This window comes from Nerophis ophidion, linkage group LG02 (assembly GCF_033978795.1).
Source record: "Nerophis ophidion isolate RoL-2023_Sa linkage group LG02, RoL_Noph_v1.0, whole genome shotgun sequence".
NCBI classification, from domain to species: domain Eukaryota; kingdom Metazoa; phylum Chordata; class Actinopteri; order Syngnathiformes; family Syngnathidae; genus Nerophis; species Nerophis ophidion.
Window position 1 is genome coordinate 2,634,695 of NC_084612.1, and position 23,477 is coordinate 2,658,171.

A 23,477-nucleotide genomic window follows, 5' to 3' on the forward strand; every position below is an offset into this window, starting at 1 on the left:
GGGGTTGGCAGAAAGAATGCGTTTGTATCAACAAATCTAGGAGGGGGTGGAATTCCTCGGCGGTACAGTGAGCGCGTGACATGATGCTGACGGACAAAGCCCGGTGACCTGGGCAAGAAAAAGTGCAGGTGCTTTTGTGGCAGCTTTTATTTTCTCGTCTCACGTTACTGCTAAATACTATAATAGGGCACATTTTGTACAAAGCCGTCGGAGGACTCTGCCCTCCGATAGGTGCAGAACCCGGCCGAGAGGGACGATCACGTGACGGGGCAGCCGCGCACATGTCAGGGAGATTAACAGCGAGAAGAAGCGATGGATTGTGAGGAGAAGAAGAAGAGCAATCGCAGACGGTGGAGGAGCCAAAAGGGATCGTGTTACCGCGATAAGTCCCAACGCTCCCGCTGGATAGGAATGTTTCGAAATCTCCGGTGGCGATAATAGTGATGATGATGAGCGTCCAGTTGGGGAGGAAAATATGCAGGCGCCGCTTCTCTCCGAGACGGAGTGGAAGTCAGCCAACTCATAAGACATACATAAATATTAACGTTGATGATTTACGAATACACATTCACATTACTGTGCAACTAGGACCCAAACAAAAGAAAAATCACTACTCCAACGACTCACAGCTTTTTCGCCCGCACACGTGATCTGGAGAGTTCAAGTCTGTGGCGGCAGCAAGGAGGGAGGAAGGAAGATGCGTTGGGTCGGCAGGCAGGACCTCACCCATCCCCGAACGCACGCCGGGATGGCTCGGTGGGGGGGACGGCGCTCAAAACGGGGAGAGGCTCGGCACTTTGATGTTGATGTCTCCGATGTTGATGTTGCGCGGAATCTCGGGCAGGTTCATGTTCTTCACGGCAGAGACGGCGCGAGCAGGCGCCGCTGACAGGCCTCCCTGCATGGACCGGGTGACATAAGACAATTAATATGTTGGCTTCGAGTCAAGAAAAAGAAGATTTGGCGGCGTTCGCTTTAATTGCGATGCACCCAAAACATACACACGTTTTCACAAAGTGAAAGTATACTAATAATAGATTTTATTTGTAAAAAAAAAAAAAACACTTTACGTTGAGCAAACAACCTCAAAGTGCCACGGTGTAAAAAATTGTAATAATAATAATAATAAAAAGATAATAAAAATAAATGAAATATAAAACTAGAAACAGCTCAATAGCTAGAACCAGCATGCATGTCTATAAAAAAACTTTTTCAAAAAGATGGGTTTTTAAGCCTTTTTTAAAACCATCCACAGTCTGAGGTGCCCTCAGGTGGTCAGGGAGAGCGTTCCACAGACTGGGAGCAGCGGAGCAGAAAGCCCGGTCTCCCATAGTTCTATACTACTATAGTACTATAGGCTAGTACTTACTTGGACAAACTTTAATGATCCACAATGGAAATTGTTCTACACAGTAGCTCAGTCACAAAGGATGGAAAGGATAAGGATGGAAAAGATCATGCAATGTATAAAGTCGACTAAAAATGTACCATAATAGCAATATACAGTATAACATCCATCCATTTCCTACTGCTTTTCCCTTGCGGGGTCGCGGGGGGTGCTGGAGCCTATCTCAGCTACAATCGGGCGGAAGTCGCGGTACACCCTGGACAAGTTGCCACCTCATCGCAGGACCAATACTGTATATGTAATATTTACATATTTTCTATTTACAGTATATAATATATTTTATACAATATATAACAAATCCCAATTACCATGTCCAATATTACAGTATATGTAACGGTAATATTGGACATGGTAATTGGGATAATAAAACAGTATAGGCCCTATACTGTTTTATTATTATTGCCTTACAGCAGGGGTGTCCAAACGTTTAACACTGAAAAATTTAAGAAAATGTTAATATTTTTAATTTTCAAAACCAATACAATATATCAGGGTTTTTTTTTTTAACCTTTAAGGCTACACTCAAGTTTAGTCCGGGGACTCAAAAGGGTGTCAGTCATAAAAGTTTCAAAAATAAGTTGTGTATTATTTTCATTTTTTTATAATTCAACACTTAAATCTCTGAAATCACTTTCAGGGTCAATCTGTTGATATCAAATTTAAAAATATATAAATATTTTTAATGTCCTTTTGGTGTAAAGAAACCCCAGATTTTTATGGCAAAAACACAAAATATGCAATATTTTCCCCCCAAAAATGGTTAAAAGTGGAATATTTGAGGTGAAGTCAAAAGTACATCCCACTAAAATTATTGGGGATCCATCATAAAAGTGATGGAATGAATGATCCATGGCCTCTGGGATGATATTTCATTAATATTAGAACCGTCCCGCAGGCCACAGCCGCCTGCTGCTGTTTTGCATGCACCAATACTCCATCGGTGTTGGCACTAGGAATTTTCAATATGGGGTCCCAGGGACCCCATCAAGTCATAAAAATGGGGTCCGATGGTAAATTTTTGGGGTCCCACTTTTTTTTAAGCGTTTTGACAACAAATGATAGATGTATGCATTATCCTGTTATATCTCACATTCTACATTGTGTTTTGGAAAAAGGTTATCATAAACGTTACTTAATTAATTAAAAAAATGTATACAAAAGAAAACAAGTTTTTATGCATATGTAAATGTGTTCAGTCATATTCATTCATTTACTTTCTTCTTTCCTTCATGAATCTAAACTTTACCGCCGCCGGTATTTTTTTTATATTTTTATTATAATACTTTCAGAATGTGTTTCTTTTATTTTTGGCCAAAGTAAGACATATGAAACAACCTGAAGTTGTCTTTATTCTTTAGTTTTAATGCCATGATTCTAATAGTTCAGCCCGCGTGCACACAGATTTTCCTCCATGCAGCCCCTGGCTTAAAATGAGTTTGACAGCCCTGTTCTAGATCAACTTCAGATCTATCCGTCAAGCTTAAGTTTGAATTTTTGTTTTTTTATTTGTTTTATTCCTTTTTGTTAAACAAGCCTTTGTTATATGACAAACAAACAAAATATGCAATATTTTCCCCCCAAAAATTTCAAAGTGGAATATCCATCCATCCATTTTCTACCGCTTATTCCCTTTCGGGGTCGCGGGGGGCGCTGGCGCCTATCTCAGCTACAATCGGGCGGAAGGCGGGGTACACCCTGGACAAGTCGCCACCTCATCGCAGGGCCAACATAGATAGACAGACAACATTCACACACTGGGGCCAATTTAGTGTTGCCAATCAACCTATCCCCAGGTGCATGTCTTTGGAAATGGGAGGGAACCCACGCATTCACGGGGAGAACATGCAAACTCCACACAGAAAGATCCAGAGCCTGGATTTGAACCCAGGACTGCAGGACATTCGTATTGTGAGGCAGACGCACTAACCCCTCTGCCACCGTGAAGCCAAGTGGAATATTTAATGTGAATTAATTGGAGCCTTGAATAGGTCAATAATTTGTGAAATTGATTTTGATTCATTGTTATTTTTGGAGAAATTATCGTTTTAAAGAAAAAAAAACAGCTTAGAGTAAACATTGAAACTTCTCCTTGTTACATTTCACCTTTTCCTCTTGTACGCCACTTTTTAATGTTTTGACAGTATTTTTAGCTGCGAATAGCCCACGGAGCTGCACTTTGGACACCTCTGCTTTACTATTTAGTGCTGGTCAGTCCCATTCAAGATTCCACTCACTTTTTTGTCTTGAAAAACCTGAATTTGCAGCACCTTTTTCAGAAAGTTGCGCTATTTTGATTAGATACTCGAAGCGCTCACAGAGAAGTGGGAACCCATCATTCATTCACACCTGGTGGTGGTAAGCTACATCTGTAGCCACAGCTGCCCTGGGGTAGACTGACAGAAGCGAGGCAGCCAGTTTGCACCTAAAGCCCCTTTGACCACCACCTATCATTCATTCATCATTCATCATTCATTCACCATTGTGAGCGGCACCGGGGGCAAGGGTGAAGTGTTCTGCCCAAGGACACAACGGCAGCGATTTGGATGTCTTGAGGCGGGGAGCGAACCTGCAACCCTCAGATTTCTGACACGGCCGCTCTACCCACTACGCCACACCTGCTTTTTTGCGTGAAAGAATAGACTCCGCAGCTATTGTTTCAGTTACGATACACCCAAAACACACATTTTTGTTGTAGGAAATAATAGCAGCTACTGTTGAAGCCCCAGAGTCAAATGCTCCAGAAGCCATCAATTCAGAAACTGGCCTAAACTGTGGGAAAATTACGCAGCCAAAGTCACATTCAATTAAACTTGAAACCTCACACATCTCACTAAGAGTGTTCTGTAGTTAGTTTTTTTCTACTTTTATGCAACTGTGCATATGTAATCTTCCTTTTGCACTTGTACAACAGATAAACTACACTGCAAAAAGTCAGTGTTCAAAAACAGGAAAAAAAAACAAATACAAAAATTAGGTGTATTTTATTTGAACCAAGCAAAATTATCTGCCAATAGAACTAGAAAATTTGACTTGTCAAGACTTTCCAAAACAAGTAAAACTAGCTAACCTCAATGAACCCAAAAATACCTTAAAATAAGTATATTCTCACAAATAACAAGTGCACTTTTCTTGGTAGAAAAAAAAGACACCTTTTTGCTCAATATGTTGAAAAATATTCTTAAATTAAGTAAATGCTGGTAGCATTTTCTTGACATAATGATATGCATACATCATGATTTTTTTTCATGCTTGAAGTAAGAAATGACTACTTTAAAAAAGTAGTTTTATACTTGTGTTAATGACACAGCTTTGCATCAGTTGATATTCTAGTTTCAAGCATGTTTTACTCAATTTAGGTCAGAAAATCTCAGCAACAAGTTGCAATATCTTACTGAGATCATTTAGGACCAACACCCTTAAAACAAGTAAAAGACTAACATAACATCTGCTTAGGGAGAAGAATGATCTAATCAGACAGTAAAAAAGCAAATATCACCCTTATTTGAGATATTTAATCTTACTTAGATTTCACTTTTTGCAGTGTATTCTTTAAAATATTGCCGATACATTTAATAAAAGTGTGTTGATGGTCACAGCGTGAACCTGGACCAGATTATTTCTATTCAAATGATTTCCAATTGTTTTGGACTTAAAAGTGTACTTTTACACATTTTTGCAATACATTCCTTACTAATTCTATTAATACGTATATTGGTATGCTGTTTTTCTTTTTGAGAAAAATAGATGAACTGGCTTTTGTTTGAGTTGAAAGACACCCAAAACACTTTTTTTTTTTTTTCCCAGGAAGTGAAAGTGGCTCCTGTGGAGGCTCCAAAGTTCAAATGCTTCTAAGGCCATAAAATCAGAAACTGACCAAAATTGGGGGGAAATTCACATAAACCTTAAGTACTCCACACCTCACCATATCTGAGTTGTAGTTGTTTTATAACATTAAGCTCTACCTCCATGTTTTACAGGCTACTTTTCTTTTAAAGCATGGTAAATAACATATTTAAAATGTTCATTTTAATAAATCATAATGAAACAAAAAGTTAAAAAAAATATGTTTGTAATGGCAGAGGGATGTCAAATGTAAGAGTTATTTAAAAGCAGTACAAAGTGTGTGAGCTCTTCATGGCACCTGCTAAGCTCTAGTGTGTTTTGTGCTGTCACGCTTTCAGGCCGTGACCTTCAGAGTTGAACACAAGGAGTGTTTCCAGCCCCCCGAAAACAAACACGGCATGCTTTTCCTTTCATGTGTGCGGCGGGGGTCTGACCTCTGACTTCTCCATGCGGTTCTGCAGCTCCACCTGACCCACGATCTCGTTCATGTTGGTCTCCAGCACCATACCTCCCATCACCACCTCCTGCAGGATGTAGTGGACCTGTGGCAGCGGGAGCGTTGACAACCAGTAGTTAGCCAACACTGCAGACCCCAATAATATTTTACATTAGTAAAACAAAAGACAAAAAAATTTGCTCTATTTGCATTCAGACGTGTTTTGTCAAGTTTCTGATATACCTCCACTCTATCGTGGCGACAACATAAAGAAGACAGTCTATTTTAGCAACTTTAATTTATCTCAGTGGTGTCCAACACTCTTCCACTGAGGGCCGCACACTTACAATTAAAGCTTGCAGGCGACATTTTGCTATTTTTAATTTTCAAAACAAATACAATATATAGAATTATTTTAACCTTCCCTCAAGTTTCGTCTCTGGGACTCGGAAGGGTCTTAGTCATAAAAATGTTAAACATAAGTCATAAATACATTTTTGTAATTTTTTTTTATTCAATGCTTAAATCTCTAGATCAACTTCAAATCTATCTGTTGATAAAAAGCTGACTTTTTTAATTGTTTAAAAAAATCAAATATGCAATATTTTCCCCAAAGCCTTTTCAAAAGAAAGCCTTACATAGGTCAATAATTTATAACAACAATAATTTTAATTCGTTTTTGAACAACGACAATTTAAAAAAAATAAAAATAAAATCCTCGGGGATTTAGAAGAGCCCCACTCATAAGTGTAAAAAATAAGTCATACATATTGTTTATGTCTACTTTCCACGCTTAAATTTTAGATCAACTTCAGATGTGGCCATCGATTTGTAAGTTTAGAAATGTTTTTTTTTTTTTTAAATGGTAAAAGTTAGTTTTTATGGCAAAAACACAAAAAATGCAAAATTGTGTCCACAAAATTTATAAAGAAATACAATATATACATTTCTTGTTACCTTCCCTCACGTTTCATCTCTGGGACTCGGAAGGGTCTTAGTCATAAAAATGTTAAAAATAAGTCATGTATACATTTTTGTAATTTTTTTTATTCAATGCTTAAATCTCTAGATCAACTTCAAATCTATCTGTTGATATAAAGCTGACTTTTTTAATTGTTTAAAATTAATATTGTTTAAAAACATCAAATATGCAATATTTTCCCCAAAACATTTTCAAATAGAAAGCCTTACATAGGTCAGTAATTTATAACAACAATAATTTTCGTTCATTTTTGAACAACGACAATTTAAATGAAAAACACTAAAATCCTCGGGGATCTAAAAGAGCCCCACTCATAAGTGTAAAAAATAAGTCATACATATTGTTTATGTCTACTTTCCACGCTTAAATCTCTAGATCAACTTAGGATGTAGCCATCGATTTGTAAGTTTATAAATGTTTTATTTTTTTTGTTTTTTGTTTTAATTAAATGCAGTTTTTGTTATAGAAAACTTAATTTTTATGGCAAAAACACAAAAAATGTAAAAATGTTTCCAAATTTTTTTAAAACAAATACAATATATAGATTTCTTGTTACCTTCCCTTAAGTTTCATAAAATTTTTAAAAATAAGTCATACATTAATTTTAGAATTTTTTTTTATTGAATGCTTATATCTCCAGAACAACTTCAAGTCTATCTCTCTATATAAAGTTTACTTTTCTAATATTTGATGCCCTTTTTGATAAAGAAAACCCTGTTTTTATGGTAAAAACATAACATATGCAATATTTTCCCCCCAAAACATTTTCAAATAGAAAGCCCTAAATAGGTCTTTAATTTATAACAACAATAATTTCAATTCATTTTTGTGCAACAAAAATAAAAATAAAAAAATCCTCAAAGATCCAGAAGAGCCCGACTCATAAGTGTTAAAAATAAGTCATACATATTTTTTTTGTCTATTTTCCACGCTTAAATCGCTCGATCAACTTCAGATGTATCCATAAGTTTATAAATGTTTAAAGCGTTTTTTATTTCATTGTGTTCCTTACTAAAATGTGGAATGACGAATAAGGGCCCCACTCATACATGTGTTAAAAATAAGTCAATCATGTTTTATTTTATTTTTCACTTTTTAACGCTTAGATCTTTAGACCACCATCAGACCTATTCATTGATTCAAAGTTGTTTTTATTTTTTATCATTTTTTTGTTTGTTTACTTTATGCTCTTTTTGTCATATAAAACTTAGTTTTTTATATGGCAAACAATGGCAACTTGAATATGTATAGTATAATATAATATAATAAAAAATACTTTATAATAATTCATAACATTGATTTTGATTCATTATTATTTTTGGAGCAATGACTGTCTTAATTTTGAATGATCAAAATAGGCAAAAAAAAATAGAAAAAAGTGTTAAAAAATAGTCATACATTGTTTTGCTTTTTTTTTTTTACTTTCATTGCTTAGATCTCTGGACATATGCGTCCATTTAAAGTTTTTATAATTTTTTTGGTTTGTTTATGTTATCCCATTTTTGTTATATAAAACTTTTTTTTAACATAAATAAGAACCAAAATATCCAAAACTTTCTCCCAAAAATATCTCAAAGTGGAATATTTAATGTAGTCATTGGAGCTTTAAATAGGTTAACTTATTATTTTTGGAGCAATGACTGTTTTCATTTTGAATGATCCAAAAAAGGCCTGGCTCATAAAAGTGTTAAAAATAGTCATACATTTTTTTTCTTTAACATATCCGTCATATTTAAGTTGTTATTATTTGTGTATTTATTTTTTTGTTTATGTTATGCCTTTTTTGTTATATACAACTTATTTCTATATGGAAAAAACACAAAATATCCAATACTTTCTCCCAAAAATATTTCTAAGTGAAATATTTGATGTTAAGTCATTTGAGCTGTGAATAGTTCAATAATTCATAACATTGAGTTTGATTCATTATCATTTTTGGGGCAATGACAGTTTTAAAGGGGAAAAAAACTACCTGCTTGGCAGCTTTGTGTTATTCATCAATATTCCATTTTTTGTGTTACATTTTACCTGTATGATCTCTTATTCCACATCTCATGTTTTTACTGTAACAGTATTGTTAAAAAATTAGCTGCGGGACGCAAATGGCCCCCGGGCCGCACTTTGGACACCACCCGATTTACCTCATCTATTGTGTTTTTTTATCTGCATTTAAATTTGCTATTGTTGTGTTTTTTCCACTTAGGAACATTTCCAGGTCTCGTCTCGGGAACATTCCAGAGAAACCTCACCGCAACACATGACATCCATTTCCTGCGGGGAGAATTAAATCAAGATGCTGCGGAAAAACGGGTCGTACTCGTGGCGGCTAAACACTCAGGAGAAAAGAGGAGGGCTCCACATTGTTGAATATTCAAAAGTGCCGTGGCTCAACATGTCATTAAAATTGATGTATTAGGAGCTGGTGGGTCTGAGACTGCAACACAAGTCTCACCCCACCACAATCTTTTAAAGCACCTCCGATCCAACGTGCTGTTAAACATTACAATTCTCGTTATAATCTTGAGACCATTTCTTCTAACTTTTATTTAACCAGGAAAACTCCCGGAGATTAAGAATTTTTTTGAAGGGATTCCTGCTACAAGTTCTCATGCAAGGTAAATTGCCCAGTAACTAAAAGGGTTAAGCTGGATTTGCACCAGAAACCCTTAAGTTTCTGGATGACCGCTCTACTATAGGATCCACACCACCGGATTAGGGGTATCTAATAATAATAACGACCAACTGATAATGGCCTATGAGTTCACATCGATATCTGTATCGAGCCTGTTAGTACTGTACCAATTGCCGTAATCCCGGAATTAATACCGGTACTTAACTTTACCAATTTTTGGTTGATAAATATGAATTGTTTTGGATTATAACATCCTATTTTTATTGTAACATTTAAAAATCAATGAAAAATTGTTTGTGCGAACATTGTTTTAAGGTTAATGTTGTTTTCGGATAATACCTATTCAATTCTCCGTTATTTTTTATAATTATCATCACTACCATCTAGAGATGTCCGATAATGGCTTTTTTGCCGATAGCCCAATATTGTCCATCTCTTAATTACCGATTCCGATATCAACCAATACCGATATATACAGTCGTGGAATTAACACATTATTATGCCTAATTTTGTTGTGATGCCCCTGTATGCATTAAACAACGTAACAAGGTTTTCCAAAATAAATCAACTCAAGTTATGGAAAAAAATGCCAACATGGCACTGCCATATTTATTATTGAAGTCACAAAGTGCATTATTTTTTTTAACATGCCTCAAAACAGCAGCATGGAATTTGGGACAGGCTCTCCCTGAGAAAGCATGAGGAGGTTAAGGTGGGCGGGGTTGGGAAGGGCGGGGTTGAGGTGGAGGAGGGGGAGGTGTATATTGTAGCGTCCCGGAAGAGTTAGTGCTGCAAGGATTTCTGGGTTTTTGTTCTGTTGTGTTTATGTTGTGTTACAGTGCGGATGTTCTCCCGAAATGCGTTTGTTATTGTTGTTTGGTGTGGGTTCACAGTGTGGCGCATATTTGTAACAGTGTTAAAGTTGTTTATACGGCCACCCTCAGTGTGACCTGTATGGCTATTGACCAAGTATGCGTGGCATTCACTTGTGTGTGTGAAAAGCTGTAGATATTATGTGACTGGGCCGGCACACAAAGGAAGTGTCTTTAAGGTTAACTGGCGCTCTGTACGTCTCCCTACGTCCGTATACACAGCGGCGTTTTAAAAAGTCATAACTTTTACATTTGAAACCAATACCGATAATTTGGAAACCGACACCGACAATTTACGAAATTACATTTTAAAGTATTTATCGGCTGATAATATCGGCAGTCCAATATTATCGGACATTCCTACTATCAATCACTCTGAAACAAGCGTGAAAAATACATTTAGTTTAAGTCAGGGGTGTCCAAAGTGTGGCGGGCCTTTGCGGCCTGCAACACGTTCTAAAGACAAAAGAAAAACATCCCCTGATTAAAACATTACACAAAAAAACAAGACTATGCAATTTTGTGAGAAATTGCATTTGAATGCTGAAATGCGCAAGCCAAACCTAAATGCTAATGTTAGCATGCCAACAGTTACAACGCCTCAAGTATCAAGTCATAGGAAAAATTTACAATTTGCTAAAACAGTTAGCACGCAATTGTGCAAACATTTGCATATTAGTCATATGAAAAATGTAAAAATTTGTTAAACAAGTTAGCACGCAAGTGAGCTAACATTTGCATACTAGTCTTATGAAAAATTAAAAATATGAAAAATTTAACATTTGCTAAAAAAGTTAGTATGCAAGTGTTAGCATGCTAACATTAAGTTTGCATGTGTCAAGTACCAAGTTATATGACTCTGAGGTGTTCAACTGCACAATTGGCAAAAAAAAGTTAGCATGCTAACGTTAACATGCTAACAGTCAACATACGTCAAGTATTAAGTCATATGACTAGAAGGTGTTTGGCTGCAAAATTGGCAAAAAAAAAGTTGGCACGCCAATTTTAGCATATGTCAAGTACCAAGTAATTAGAGTCTGAGGCGTTTGGCTGCAAAACTGGCTAAAAAAGTTAGCATGCTAATGTTTGTAAGGCTGAGCCAATCAATGGCCACGATACTGAACAGCGCAATCTGATTGTTTTGGGTGTTCTCTGCTGCCCAATGCGACTGTAGAATTGGTATTTTTACCTCGCTTAGTCATTTTTATGCTTGAAAAGTCTTTAATTAGGGCTCAATGACATAGAAAATGCTATGTTACCGATAACACCAAGCTAAGATATGGATGTTGTGTTCAGATGGTTTAGCATATATTGATAGACATACAGTAATTTAATTACATTATAATATTGTCATGGTTTTAGTAAATCAAATGTACAAAATGTATGACATTTCAGTTTTTATTGATGCGGCCCTCACATCGAAGTTTGTACAAATCTGGTTTAAGTGATCCACTATTTAGTCTGGCAGACAGGGAAAGGAGATGCATTCAGGCAAAAGAATCCTTACCTTGTCCATGTGGAATATGAGGTCCAGCTCACAGACGTTCTCAAAGCATTTGTCCAGCGTTTCCACAAACACCTGCAAAGACGACAATGTAGATACGTAAAGGAAAGAACCATTACAGGTTCGAAAAGGAATTATAGTTGGTAATAATGAATTATTGTATAAACAAGCATGTTATTGAATGGGGAGGAGCGTTGGGATGTGTTTTGATTCCAAATCATGCATGCAGTAGAAAAAAATATATAAACCAAACGGTGCAAAAATATAATCTCCACAGGACACTCGGACACAGGTGTCAGCTGACCTGGATGAGGTCCAGAATGCCCAGCTCGCTCTCGGAGGAGTCCACACAGAAGACAAAGTAGAGGGTGGCGTAATGTCGGTAGATCAGCTTGTAGTCAGACCCACCGATGAGACTGGAAGATCAAAAAAAAAGGATGTTTTAGGTTTCATTCACAAATCCACAGCATCAGTATGGTTTCCTCATTTACCCGGGAAAAGAAAGTTCCTACTGTTTCCACCAAAAACTACCCAGGTAGATTTATTTATTCAGGAACCATATTTAGCTCCTCGTAGCGAGGTCGGACTTTCGGACTGTTCGAGGAACTTTACAAGGCGTGGGTTGTGATGTCGACCGCTGATTGGTTGAAAACAGTTAGGGGCTTTCCTAAAACTTTGTATTCTAAAATTCAACCACCATTACAATATGTGAGGCCACATTTTTTGTTACTATAGTATGCAGCTAAATGTTTATTATTATTTACAAACTTAATTTCAATGCGCGACGCTACGAAAAGTGGACAGACTCTTTTAAACGTATTAACCGAGGAATGTCTTTTTCTGGAGTATAAGGCGCACTTAAAATCCTTTTTATTTTCTCAAACCTCGACAGTGTGCCTTATAACCCGGTGCGCCTAATGTACGGAATAATTTTGGTTGTGCTTGCCGGCCTCAATGGTTTTTTATTTGGTACATGGTGTAATGATAAGTGTGACCAGTAGAAGGCAGTCACACATAAGAGATACGTGTGTACTGCAATATGACTCATGTAAACAACACCAAAATGTTATATGTTCCATTGAAAATATAAAACATTACACACGGCTCTCAAAAATCTATCAAAATGTTTTAGTACGACTTTGGTTAGCATTGAAGCCGCACCTCTTGATGGATTGTACTGTGCTTCAACATACAAGTATTATTATGCTGTGTGTATAATGTTTCGCAATATTATTTCTTACCTTCTGGTACCTGCTGATCTGTATTTGGGATCTGCATAAGTCCTGAAAATGTACGCGAGTCCGCCTTTGTAGTCCGTGCGACAGCGTAGTCAATAAGCTTCTTCTTTTTCTCTATCTTCTTGTTATGGTACATTCATTCTCCGCTGTTGCCATTTCTAATATAAAGTAGCATAAAGTTCTAACTTATATCTGTAAGTAAACTCGCCATGAAAGCGCTAAAACATACCGGTGTAGTGAGTTTACATTATTCACCCAAGGAACTTTAGTTATTAGAGAGTTCCGGTCGGACGCTTTTTCACGGGACACATTTCTGGCGTTGTTATTGCACTAGTCAGCCACGGATGAGGAGATGCTGCTAAATTATTGATTGAAGTAAAAGTCTGAATGTCATTAAAACAGTTAGCTCCATCTTTTGACACTTCTTCCACTCCCATCCTTGCACGCTACACCGCTACAACAAAGATGATGGGGAGAAGACGCAGAAGGTGAGCCACATAAATAAGACCGCCCACAAAACGGCACATCCGGAAGCAACTGTCAGAAAGAGGCTTGAAGATGATCTTTAAAACATCATCTATGCAACATTTTGATCAAAGAACCACCATTACATGTTATGTACCAGTGTTAATTTTGTTGCCGAAAAATTTTCGTCATAGTTATCGTCAACAGCCTTTTTTTTTGGACTAAAACGAGACAATAACTAAATAAAAAATAATTTACGTGGACTAAGACGATGACGAGGTGTATTGACATATTCGTCAATGAATAAAAACGAGACGAAAATGTCTGCCAGAGACGAGATCCAATTGGAACTCATTTCGTTAGGAAGAGGCGGGAGGAGTTGGGAAGAGAACCAATCAGAGCGACGTGGTAAGGAAGTTATGTAAACGTAGTTTGTTTTTGAGACTGACCCGCTGCAGAAGACAACATGTCAACGCCGGGGAGGAAGGAGAGAGAGGACATATGGGGAAATTTTATATTTGACGTCAAAGATAACAAGACGCAGTGTAAGAAATGCAGCGTGAGGATTACGGGGAAGAACACAACAAACTTGAAGCGACATTTACAGTCCAATCACCCCGAAATCCACACACAGGTAAGCATTTTCCACAACATACAACTCACTTGACGTTATCCCGTTTATTACACGGCTTACTCGTGAAATTCTAAATTTGAGACACAATTTTCATCAAAATACGACTTGTATCGGTGATTTTTCCGCCGTTTTGCTTTGACTTTCAGAAATTGAAGGGAAAGTTTACATATTACCCTTTAGTCGACTTAATCTACTGTAGTTTTCGTCGACTTTAATCTTATGATATTTCCTCAACTAAAACTAGACCAAAACTAAAACAATTTAAATAACTAAATTATGACTAAAACTACATTACATTTTAGTCAAAAGACTATGACTAAAACTAAATCAAATTTTGCTGTCAAAATTAACACTGTTATGTACACCGCAGGGAAGTGTTTTACATTTTGAAAAAAATCATAATAATATGACACCTTTAATGCGCCCTATAATCCGGTGCACCTTTTGTATGAAAATAGACCTGACTAGACCAGCTCATCGGCAGTGCGCCTTAGGGTCCGGTAAACACGGTATTTAGTCGGACTTCGAAGCGGCGACTCCGACCGGGACTCCGACATTGCAGTTTAAAGAGAAATGTAAAACAAAATAAAAGTCGAGCTAATTAAATCACATCATATATTCATTATTTACTTCGCAAATGCTGTAAAAGTAGTCAGTGACACGCCATTTGTGTGGTTATTTGTGAAACAAACGCTGATGCTAAAAAGCTAACGCTAAATCAGAACGTTTATGTTGTCGCTGTGGAACAAACACTGACATTTATTATTGATATATTGTTATTTACAGCTGAAATGGAACACAAGGACTCGCCTGACCCTCATGAGTTCATCATTTACTGAGGGGACGACTTTCTGATTGTTGGACACTCAACAAAAGCATGGCTGATTTTTTTTAATGTAAAATCCTGTACACTTTGGTTTTATTAATATCCTTTTTGTATATTATTACTTTGTATTGTATTTACTTACACTTCCGTAAAATAAATATAGTCAAATAATGTCTGTTTATTTACATGGTATCGGTGTAGAAATATACTTACTGTACCACTCATTCATACGTCATCAATCTAATTTGTATAAACTACCCTGAACCATGCAAAGTGTTGGAAACACACACCTATACATGGCCGGATATACGCAGGGGCAAGAGGGGGCAGAGCCCCCTTAAATAAATGTCTTGCCCCCTCAAATCAAAATTTGAGAAAGCAAATTTTAATAAACTCACAAAATTTCTGCATTACCAGTTGACAAAATTATCTGCACTAGCGGAAAAATCCGCCGAAAAAGGGACACACACGATATAGTAGTGTCGGCTTCCCTCTCATCCCCCCCTCCGCTGTGCGTGTATTCAACATTCCACAGGCTGACAGCACACACACACCCGCACACACCCATCAGCCCGCAGTAAACATCCAATCACTGTTGCAGTATGAAAGTAAAAGAAAAGGAAAAGTTGTCTACATTTATCATATACTTGTTACGATGGGTGTATTTGTGTAATCTTATCTGTAATAAACACGTTTATCGTCGCGGACTTTCGGTGCTACGGAGTTCCTTTTTTTTTTTTTTTTTTCTCTTTTCTTTACAACTTGACGAGAGCAGTGACAGCGGAGGCTCTGAGCAGCAGTGGTTTGGAAGGCAGAGAGCCTCCACTGTCCCTGTAACAAGCTACAAGTCATTTATGATGCTGTTAATGAGGGTAAAAATGAAACATAAGGTATATATCCTGCTTAGCAGTCCTCCTCTGCTGTCCTCTGTTCAGAGCGGAGTCCCTAGCAACGGCCCGTTTTACTTAGCAACGGTCTGGCAATCGACTGCTGGAATCCTTTTTCTGTTGTTTTTCTTGTAATTCTACATAGTCAACCTTTAATGTTTCAATCTACATTTTGTAATAAACTAATTATAAGTTTCATTTGATATGACCAAGACACCTAAAAACAAAAACACAATTTACAAGCAAGTGGGCAACACACATACATTGGAGTGAATTAATTTTGTGCCCAGATGAGTGCCCACGTCCACTGCATGTGACAAACTGAAGACAAGTGACCTGTGTCTGACAGACCCCTACGTAAACCCCCGCCCCAGGCTGTAGTCCTGTACTGTTGTTGTTTTTCTTCATGTAATCACAGCAGGTTTTTTCTGTTGTTGTTCAAGCTTACTTATTTTCTGCTCAAGCTTCCAGCAGCTCACAAAGAGAAAGTTAATGCTCTGTAATGCATCCATTTTTCAGAGCATTTAAAAAGTCTAGTCCTGCTCCTGCATGTAGTAGTAGCAATGATGCTACTGGTAGTACAACAGGGACAGCAGCTAGCAATACTTAGATTAGATAGATTAGATTAGATAGTACTTTATTTATTCCGTCAGGAGAGTTTCTTCAGGAAAATTTAAATTTTCAGCACAATCCTGGCGACTTGTCCAGGGTGTACCCCGCCTTCCGCCCGATTGTAGCTGAGAGAGGCGCCGGCGCCCCCCGCGACCCCGAAAGGGAATAAGCGGTAGAAAATGGATGGATGGATGGAATCCCATTCAAGATCAGACAAACATTACAGGGAGACAGAACAGGATCGCTGACGGGTCTGCCGGCTTCCAGCGCCCCTTACAAAAAAGATGAGATACAGGTAAACAAGAGGGGGGATAGAAGATTAAAATAAAATAAAATAAAAATCGGTCTTAGCCTGGGCCCTGGAGAGGGGGTGCAGACTGAGGCCAAGGGAAAAAACAACAACTCATAGCCATGGTACACATCCCTCTTACATGTGTGTAAGAGGGAAACATCAAACATCAAAGAACACAGAGGACATTAAAGACATTAAAGCAGCAGATACAACCAGACACTTCTACATACAGCTATGAATAAAAAGTAAAAGAAACATATCCACTGTGGTGGCCTCTGCGGTGTTCCACGCCATCGTCCGCTAGGATGGAGGGAGCATGGCCAGAGACAGGAGCAGACCCAACAAAGCAACCAAGACAGCCGACTCCACTCTCGGCCAGTGTCCAGTCCGCATGGATGAGCGAGGATACGTCCAAGGTGACTGAGGTGTCCGACACCTGCTCACCCAGTCAAGACACCACGAAGCCTCTCCGTCCCAGCGCTCAGTGCTAGCTCCGCAGCCCTGTCCCCTCATCCGCATCTCCTCCAGTCCCTCCAAACCGACTCCGGTGTGGCAGACACCCAGCAGCTGGTCTCCATGGCCAAAAGGCTCCCGGGAGGCAGATCCAGAAGTCCCCAAAAAAAGCACCACAGAGGTCACGAAAGTGGCACCCCTTGTCACACAGTCCCAAAGGGTCCCGGACAAAAATGCAAAAAAAAAAATATAATAACACATGAAAACAAGAGGGAAACACAAAAGGATGACACAAGAGCACAGAGCTCCTGCCAACAGCAGCCACTACAGCAGCGCCATCTTGGAAAAAAAAAAAAACTGCACCTTTAGCACCAGCAAGCACTGTTTCTCCTGCACCAGCTCCCTCCGTCACCCCAACATGCGCTCCCCCAAAGCAGCCTGCTCAGCTACCCAGTGACTTAAATGGCAACGCACCATCTCAGCCAATACTGAGTGGCTACCCAAAGCGTGCATTTGGTACAACATTAAGATCATTCAATCCTGCCTGGTACCGCACACGACCATGGCTAGAGTATTCTGTGGTGCGAGACGCCTGCTTCTGTTTCCCCTGTCGGAAATATGGCAGCACTGTTAATGTTTCCCCCCCGGAGGGATTGCCACCTTATTGTGGTCAGGGGGTTTGCATGCCTCAGTGACCGTAAGAGCTATACCAGCAGGAGCTTGGTCTTCAGGTGGGACACCCAAGTTGGACAGGTCTGAAGGTAGAGGCCTGACAAAGTGCAATCCACTACTCCAGGTTGGGGTTGGACACATAGCTAAAGACCCATTTCAATGAAGAAAGCATCGTTACTATAAGCACAGAGAAAAAAGTGCTGGAGCATGATGTGTATACATGATGCCCCCTTCACATTTCTGACTGCCCCCTCATATAACCATGCCTAGAACCGCTCCTGCACCTATAGTTCCAAGAAAGGCGAGTGATGCCTGTAACTGAATATATTTTTGAATGTCTGGCTCCATCTATTGGTTCTATGGTGCAAAAGCAGTGAACGCCACTTACCTTCCACCCTCCAGGAAGTTACAAACGTTGTCGTCTCTCTTTGACACCAAATGGAAAGTCTCCCGAATTATCTGCTGTTGCATGTCCTCTGCCTGCAAGAAAACAAAGGACATAGTTTAACAGGTGCTTGAAGACACAACACACTGAGAACCGGCGTCCAGTGGAGTAGACATTTGTTTTTGCTCTATTTCATTCATCAGACTTACATCATGTTCTGTAAAAAAATATATATATATATGTGTGTATATATATATATATGCTTATATATATATATAGATATAGATCTATATCTATATATATACATATATATATATATATATATATATATATATATATATGTATCTATATATAGATATGTATCTATATCTATATATATATATATATATATATATATATATATATATATATATATAGATATGTATGTATATATATATATATATATATATATATATATATATATATATGTATATATATATATATATATATATATATATATATATATATATGTATATCGACCCCAAAAAGGGACAAGCGGTAGAAAATGGATGGATATGTATAAATATATATATATATATAGATACACACACACACATATATGTATATATATGTGTGTGTACATATATAGATACATAGGGACGGCGTAGCGCAGTGGAAGAGGGTCCTTGGTTCAATCCCCACCTAGTACGTCACGTCCGTTGTGTCCTGAGCAAGACACTTCACCCTTGCTCCTGATGGTTGCTGGTTAGCGCCTTGCATGGCAGCTCCCTCCATCAGTGTGTGTGAATGTGTGTGTGAATGGGTAAATGTGGAAGTAGTGTCAAAGCGCTTTGAGTACCTTGAAGGTAGAAAAGCGCTATACAAGTACAACCCATTTATCATTTATATATATACATACATATATATTATATATATATATATATATATATATATATATATATATATATATATATATACATATATATATATATATATATATATATATATATATGTATATATATATTTATATATATGTGTATATAAAATAGTAACAATAATAAAAATAATTCTGTTAAGCTACACAAAAAACGTCCACGTCCATGTTTTTGCTCTATTTCCTTCTCAGTTACATACTTTGTGTAAAAAAATATTGAACAATAATAATAAAGAAAACAATAATAGTGACAATAACAACAACAAACGTGTTGTGCTAAATATAAACCTCTACTAAAAAGGACATTTATTTTGCTCTATTTCCTTAATCAGATTTTAAAAAATCAACAACAACAAAAACATAATAATCCTGCTAATAACAACAATCCGGCTATGCAAAACATAAACATCTACTGCAGTGGACATTTGTTTTTGCTCTATTTCTTTTGTCAGTGTTACATATTTTGTAAAAAAAAAAAAAAAAAAATTAAATAAAGATAATCCTGTTATGCAAAACATAAACATTTGCTTTTACTCAATTTTACCACGCATTTTGTAAGAGAAATAAAATAATGTTAGTAGTAATAAAAATAAAAACAAACTTGTTATGCCAAACAAAACATCCACTGGAGTAGACATTTGGTTTCACAACTACAACCCAGTTATGATCAACACAAGCATTCACTGCAGTGGACATTTAATTTTGCTGTATTTCTTTTGTCAGAGAGTTACACATTTTGTAAAAAAAAATATATATATATATATTGAAAAAAAAAAAAAGGTTTTTAAAGAGATAGTCCTGTTATGCAAAAGATAAACAACATTTGCTTTTGCTCAATTTTGTCACATGATTTATAAAAGAAAGAAAATAATATTAGTAGTAATAAAAATAATAACAAGGTTGTTAAGCCAAACAAAACGTCCACTGGAGTAGACATTTGCTTTCGCTCTATTCATTTTGTCAGAGTTACACAACTACAACCCAGTTATGATCAACACAAGCATTCATTGCATTGGACATTTGATTTTGATCTATTTATTTTGTCTGAGTTACATATTTTGTAAAAAAAAAAAAAAGTTTTTTAAAAAAGATAATTCTGTTACGCAAAACATAAACAACATTTGCTTTTGCTCAATTTTTGTCACATGATTTTTGACAAAAGTCATGTGACAAAGAAATACCATAATGTTTTTCAGGCTTGCCCCTGACAGTTTGTTTGTGTTTTAGTTTCTCCTCTGTGTGTGTAGTATTTCCTGTCTTTAGTTCCTGTTAGCACTCTTATTTTGGTTCAGTTTCCTGTTTGTCTCCCTGAGTGGTGTGTCCCCTCAGCTGCGGCTGATTGGCACCTGGCCACACCTGGTGTCAATCAGCCCGCTTCTATTTGAGCCTGTTTTTTTCCTCCAGTTAGTTGCTGGATTATTTTCATGTATTGTCGCTTCTGTATTGTATTGTCAATGTCATTTATACTTGTCGTTCCTACTGGTCGTGTCTTTGCACCGTTGCGGTAAGCTATATTCGGTAGCTGTTTGTAGCTTACTGTCTTTTGTTCCCTGCTTCCAATTTTGTTTGTCCATAGCCAAGTTTGTTATCCGCCTCGTGCGCTTTGTATTGTACCCTTTGTTTGGTTTTGTTTTAGTTTTAAAGATTAAATCATGTTTTCTCACTACACGCCTCCCTCCTTCTCTGCATCTTGGGGTTCGTCAAAAACTAAATCTGACAATGTTAGTAGTAATAAAAATAATAACAAGCTTATTATGCAAAACAAAACGTCCGCTGGAGTAAACATTTGCTTTCAATCTATTTATTTTGTCAGAGTTACACAACTACAATCCAGTTATGATCAACACAAGCATTCACTGCAGTGGACATTTGATTTTGCTCTATTTATTTGGTCAAAGAGTTACAGTTTTTTTTTGGGGGGGGGGGGGGGGGGGGGGAATAATAAAATAAAATACCAATAATGGCATAACTACAATCCAGTTATGATCAACACAAGCATTCACTGCAGTGGACATTTGATTTTGCTCTTTTTATTTGGTCAAAGAGTTACACATTTGGGGGGGGTGATAATAAAATAAAATACCAATAATGGCATAACTACAATCCAGTTATGATCAACACAAGCATTTACTGCAGTGGACATTTTTTTTGCTCTGTTTCTTTGGTTATAGAGTTACATATTTTGTAATAAAAATTAATAAATGATAAAAAGTAATAATAATAAAAACTAGGGGTGTGGGGAAAAATCGATTCAAATACGAATCGAATCCCTTGTGCGATTCAGAATCGATTCTAATTTTTTTTAAATCTATTTTTTATTTTTATTCAATCCAACAAACCACTACAGAGCAATACCATAACAATGCAATCCAATTCCAAAACCAAACCTGACCCAGCAACACTCAGAACTGCAATAAACAGAGCAATTGAGAGGAGACACAAACACGACACAGAACAAACCAAAAGTAGTGAAACAAAAATGAATATTATCAACAACAGTATCAATATTAGTTATAATTTCAGCATAGCAGTGATTAAAAATCCCTCATTGAAATTATCATTAGACCTTTATAAAATAAAAATAAAAAAGAACAATAGTGTCACAGTGGCTTACACTTGCATCACATCTCATAAGCTTGACAACACACCGTGTCCAATGTTTTCACAAAGATAAAATAAGTCATATTTTTGGTTCGTTCAATGGTTAAAACAAATTTAAATTATTGCAATCAGTTGAGAAAACATTGTCCTTTACAATTATAAGAGCTTTTTTTTTTTTTAAATCTACTACTCTGCTAGCATGTCAGCAGACTGGGGTAGATCCTGCTGAAATCCTATGTATTGAATGAATACGGAATCCTTTTGAATCGGAAAAATATCGTTTTTGAATCGAGAATCGCGTTGAATCGAAAAAAATCAATATATTATGGAATCGTCACCCCAAGAATCGATATTGAATCGAATTGTGGGACACCCAAAGATTCGCAGCCCTAATAAAAACAGTATCACACAAACAACCCAGTTATGCAAATCACAAAAGTCCACTGCAGTGGACGCTGGTTCTCAGGAAGTATAATGTACAATAAATAAAGATTACACCCATTATGTATATGTTTGGATTACATTATGGCAATGATAAATGTTTAAAACTCATTTGTACATACATGTCAATACTGTATATGTTGGCAGTACTTATTGGCTTTTGCCTGCATGGACAGAAAGGAAGATGCTTAAAATGCTAAACATGTTTTTACTCTATTGTTCATATTAAGGTGAGAAGACACTCATTTCAAAATATTTTGATGAATAATTGAAACAAATAACTAATTTCTGTCTCATTTGATAGAAAACTGGCATTCAAAATCCGGGTACTTTACTAACATTTAAGGCGATAATACTCACAAAATACTGATAGAACCTGATGAGCCGCGGCTTTCCGTGGTTATTGAAAATCAATATAGCCTTAATCATCTTTACTATTTTCGAACACAAAGTGATAGACTTTGAACAATTTAATTTAATTTAAATATTAAGGCTACGAAGACTGACATTAGCTTGAGAGATAAACAGGAAGTGTTTTTAACACCGACCATTTCCGGTTTTGTTGTGCGCATTCAAGAATCGTCTGGAAACAAAGACGTAACGAGGATATGTTCCGGGACCATATTTTTTCGTGTGGCGCACTCTCACTGGGAGATGGCGCTCGTTGATCAATAATCATTCGTACAATAATTGTTAAAAGTATATTAGTTTAGTTTTCTCACTTGAAGTAGGCAATACGACATTGTTTTGTATCCATCTAATAAAAAAATATATATATTAATAATAATAGTAATAGATTATAAGCGCATTTCTTTTTTTTTCCTTATTTTTTCTTTTCTTTCAACTTTTATTTATAAATTTCAACATTTACAAACAAACAGACGAGGAAAAATAATCAAAATAAGTACAAAAACAGTACAGTACAGTTCAAAAACAGTACAAAATAAAACAGCGCCAGGGGGTTGTAAATTCAAAGTAACTAAAATAGAATACAGTGGGGCAAAAAAGTATTTCGTCAGCCACCGATTGTGCAAGTTCTCCCACTTAAAATGATGACAGAGGTCTGTAATTTTCATCACAGGTACACTTCAACTGTGAGAGACAGAATGTGAAAGAAAAATCCAGGAATTCACATTGTAGGAATTTTAAAGAATTTATTTGTAAATTATGGTGGAAAATAAGTATTTGGTCAATAACAAAAATTCATCTCAATACTTTGTAATATAACCTTTGTTGAAAATAACAGAGGTCAAACAATTACTATAGGTCTTTACCAGGTTTGCACGCACAGTAGCTGGTATTTTGGCCCATTCCTCTATGCAGATCTTCTCGACAGCAGTGATGTTTTGGGGCTGTCACCGAGCAACACGGACTTTCAACT

The 23,477-nt window shown here is 36.9% G+C and overlaps 1 protein-coding gene across 1 annotated transcript; it reads right to left on the minus strand.

Moving 5' to 3' along the window:
• Nucleotides 1–132: 132 nt before the first annotated feature.
• On the minus strand, nucleotides 133–22,661 carry ap3s2 (adaptor related protein complex 3 subunit sigma 2). The gene is made up of 6 exons (XM_061876078.1): nucleotides 22,457–22,661; nucleotides 18,145–18,236; nucleotides 11,982–12,093; nucleotides 11,681–11,752; nucleotides 5,686–5,793; nucleotides 133–898 (listed from the first exon to the last, which is right to left on the minus strand). Exons 1-6 carry the CDS (start codon nucleotides 22,523–22,525, stop codon nucleotides 773–775), a joined length of 579 nt encoding a protein of 192 aa, XP_061732062.1. The 5' UTR covers nucleotides 22,526–22,661; the 3' UTR covers nucleotides 133–772.
• Nucleotides 22,662–23,477: the final 816 nt, after the last annotated feature.

Coding starts and splice junctions, on each gene's coding strand:
- ap3s2 (XM_061876078.1), bottom strand. CDS start 22,525: ATGATTAAGGCTATATTGATTTTCAATAACCACGGAAAGCCGCGGCTC. Junction 12,094..18,144: donor AACTTCCTGGAGGGTGGAAG/GTAAGTGGCGTT, acceptor TTGATCTTCCAG/TCTCATCGGTGGGTCTGACT. Junction 899..5,685: donor ACCGCATGGAGAAGTCAGAG/GTCAGACCCCCG, acceptor CGGTCCATGCAG/GGAGGCCTGTCAGCGGCGCC.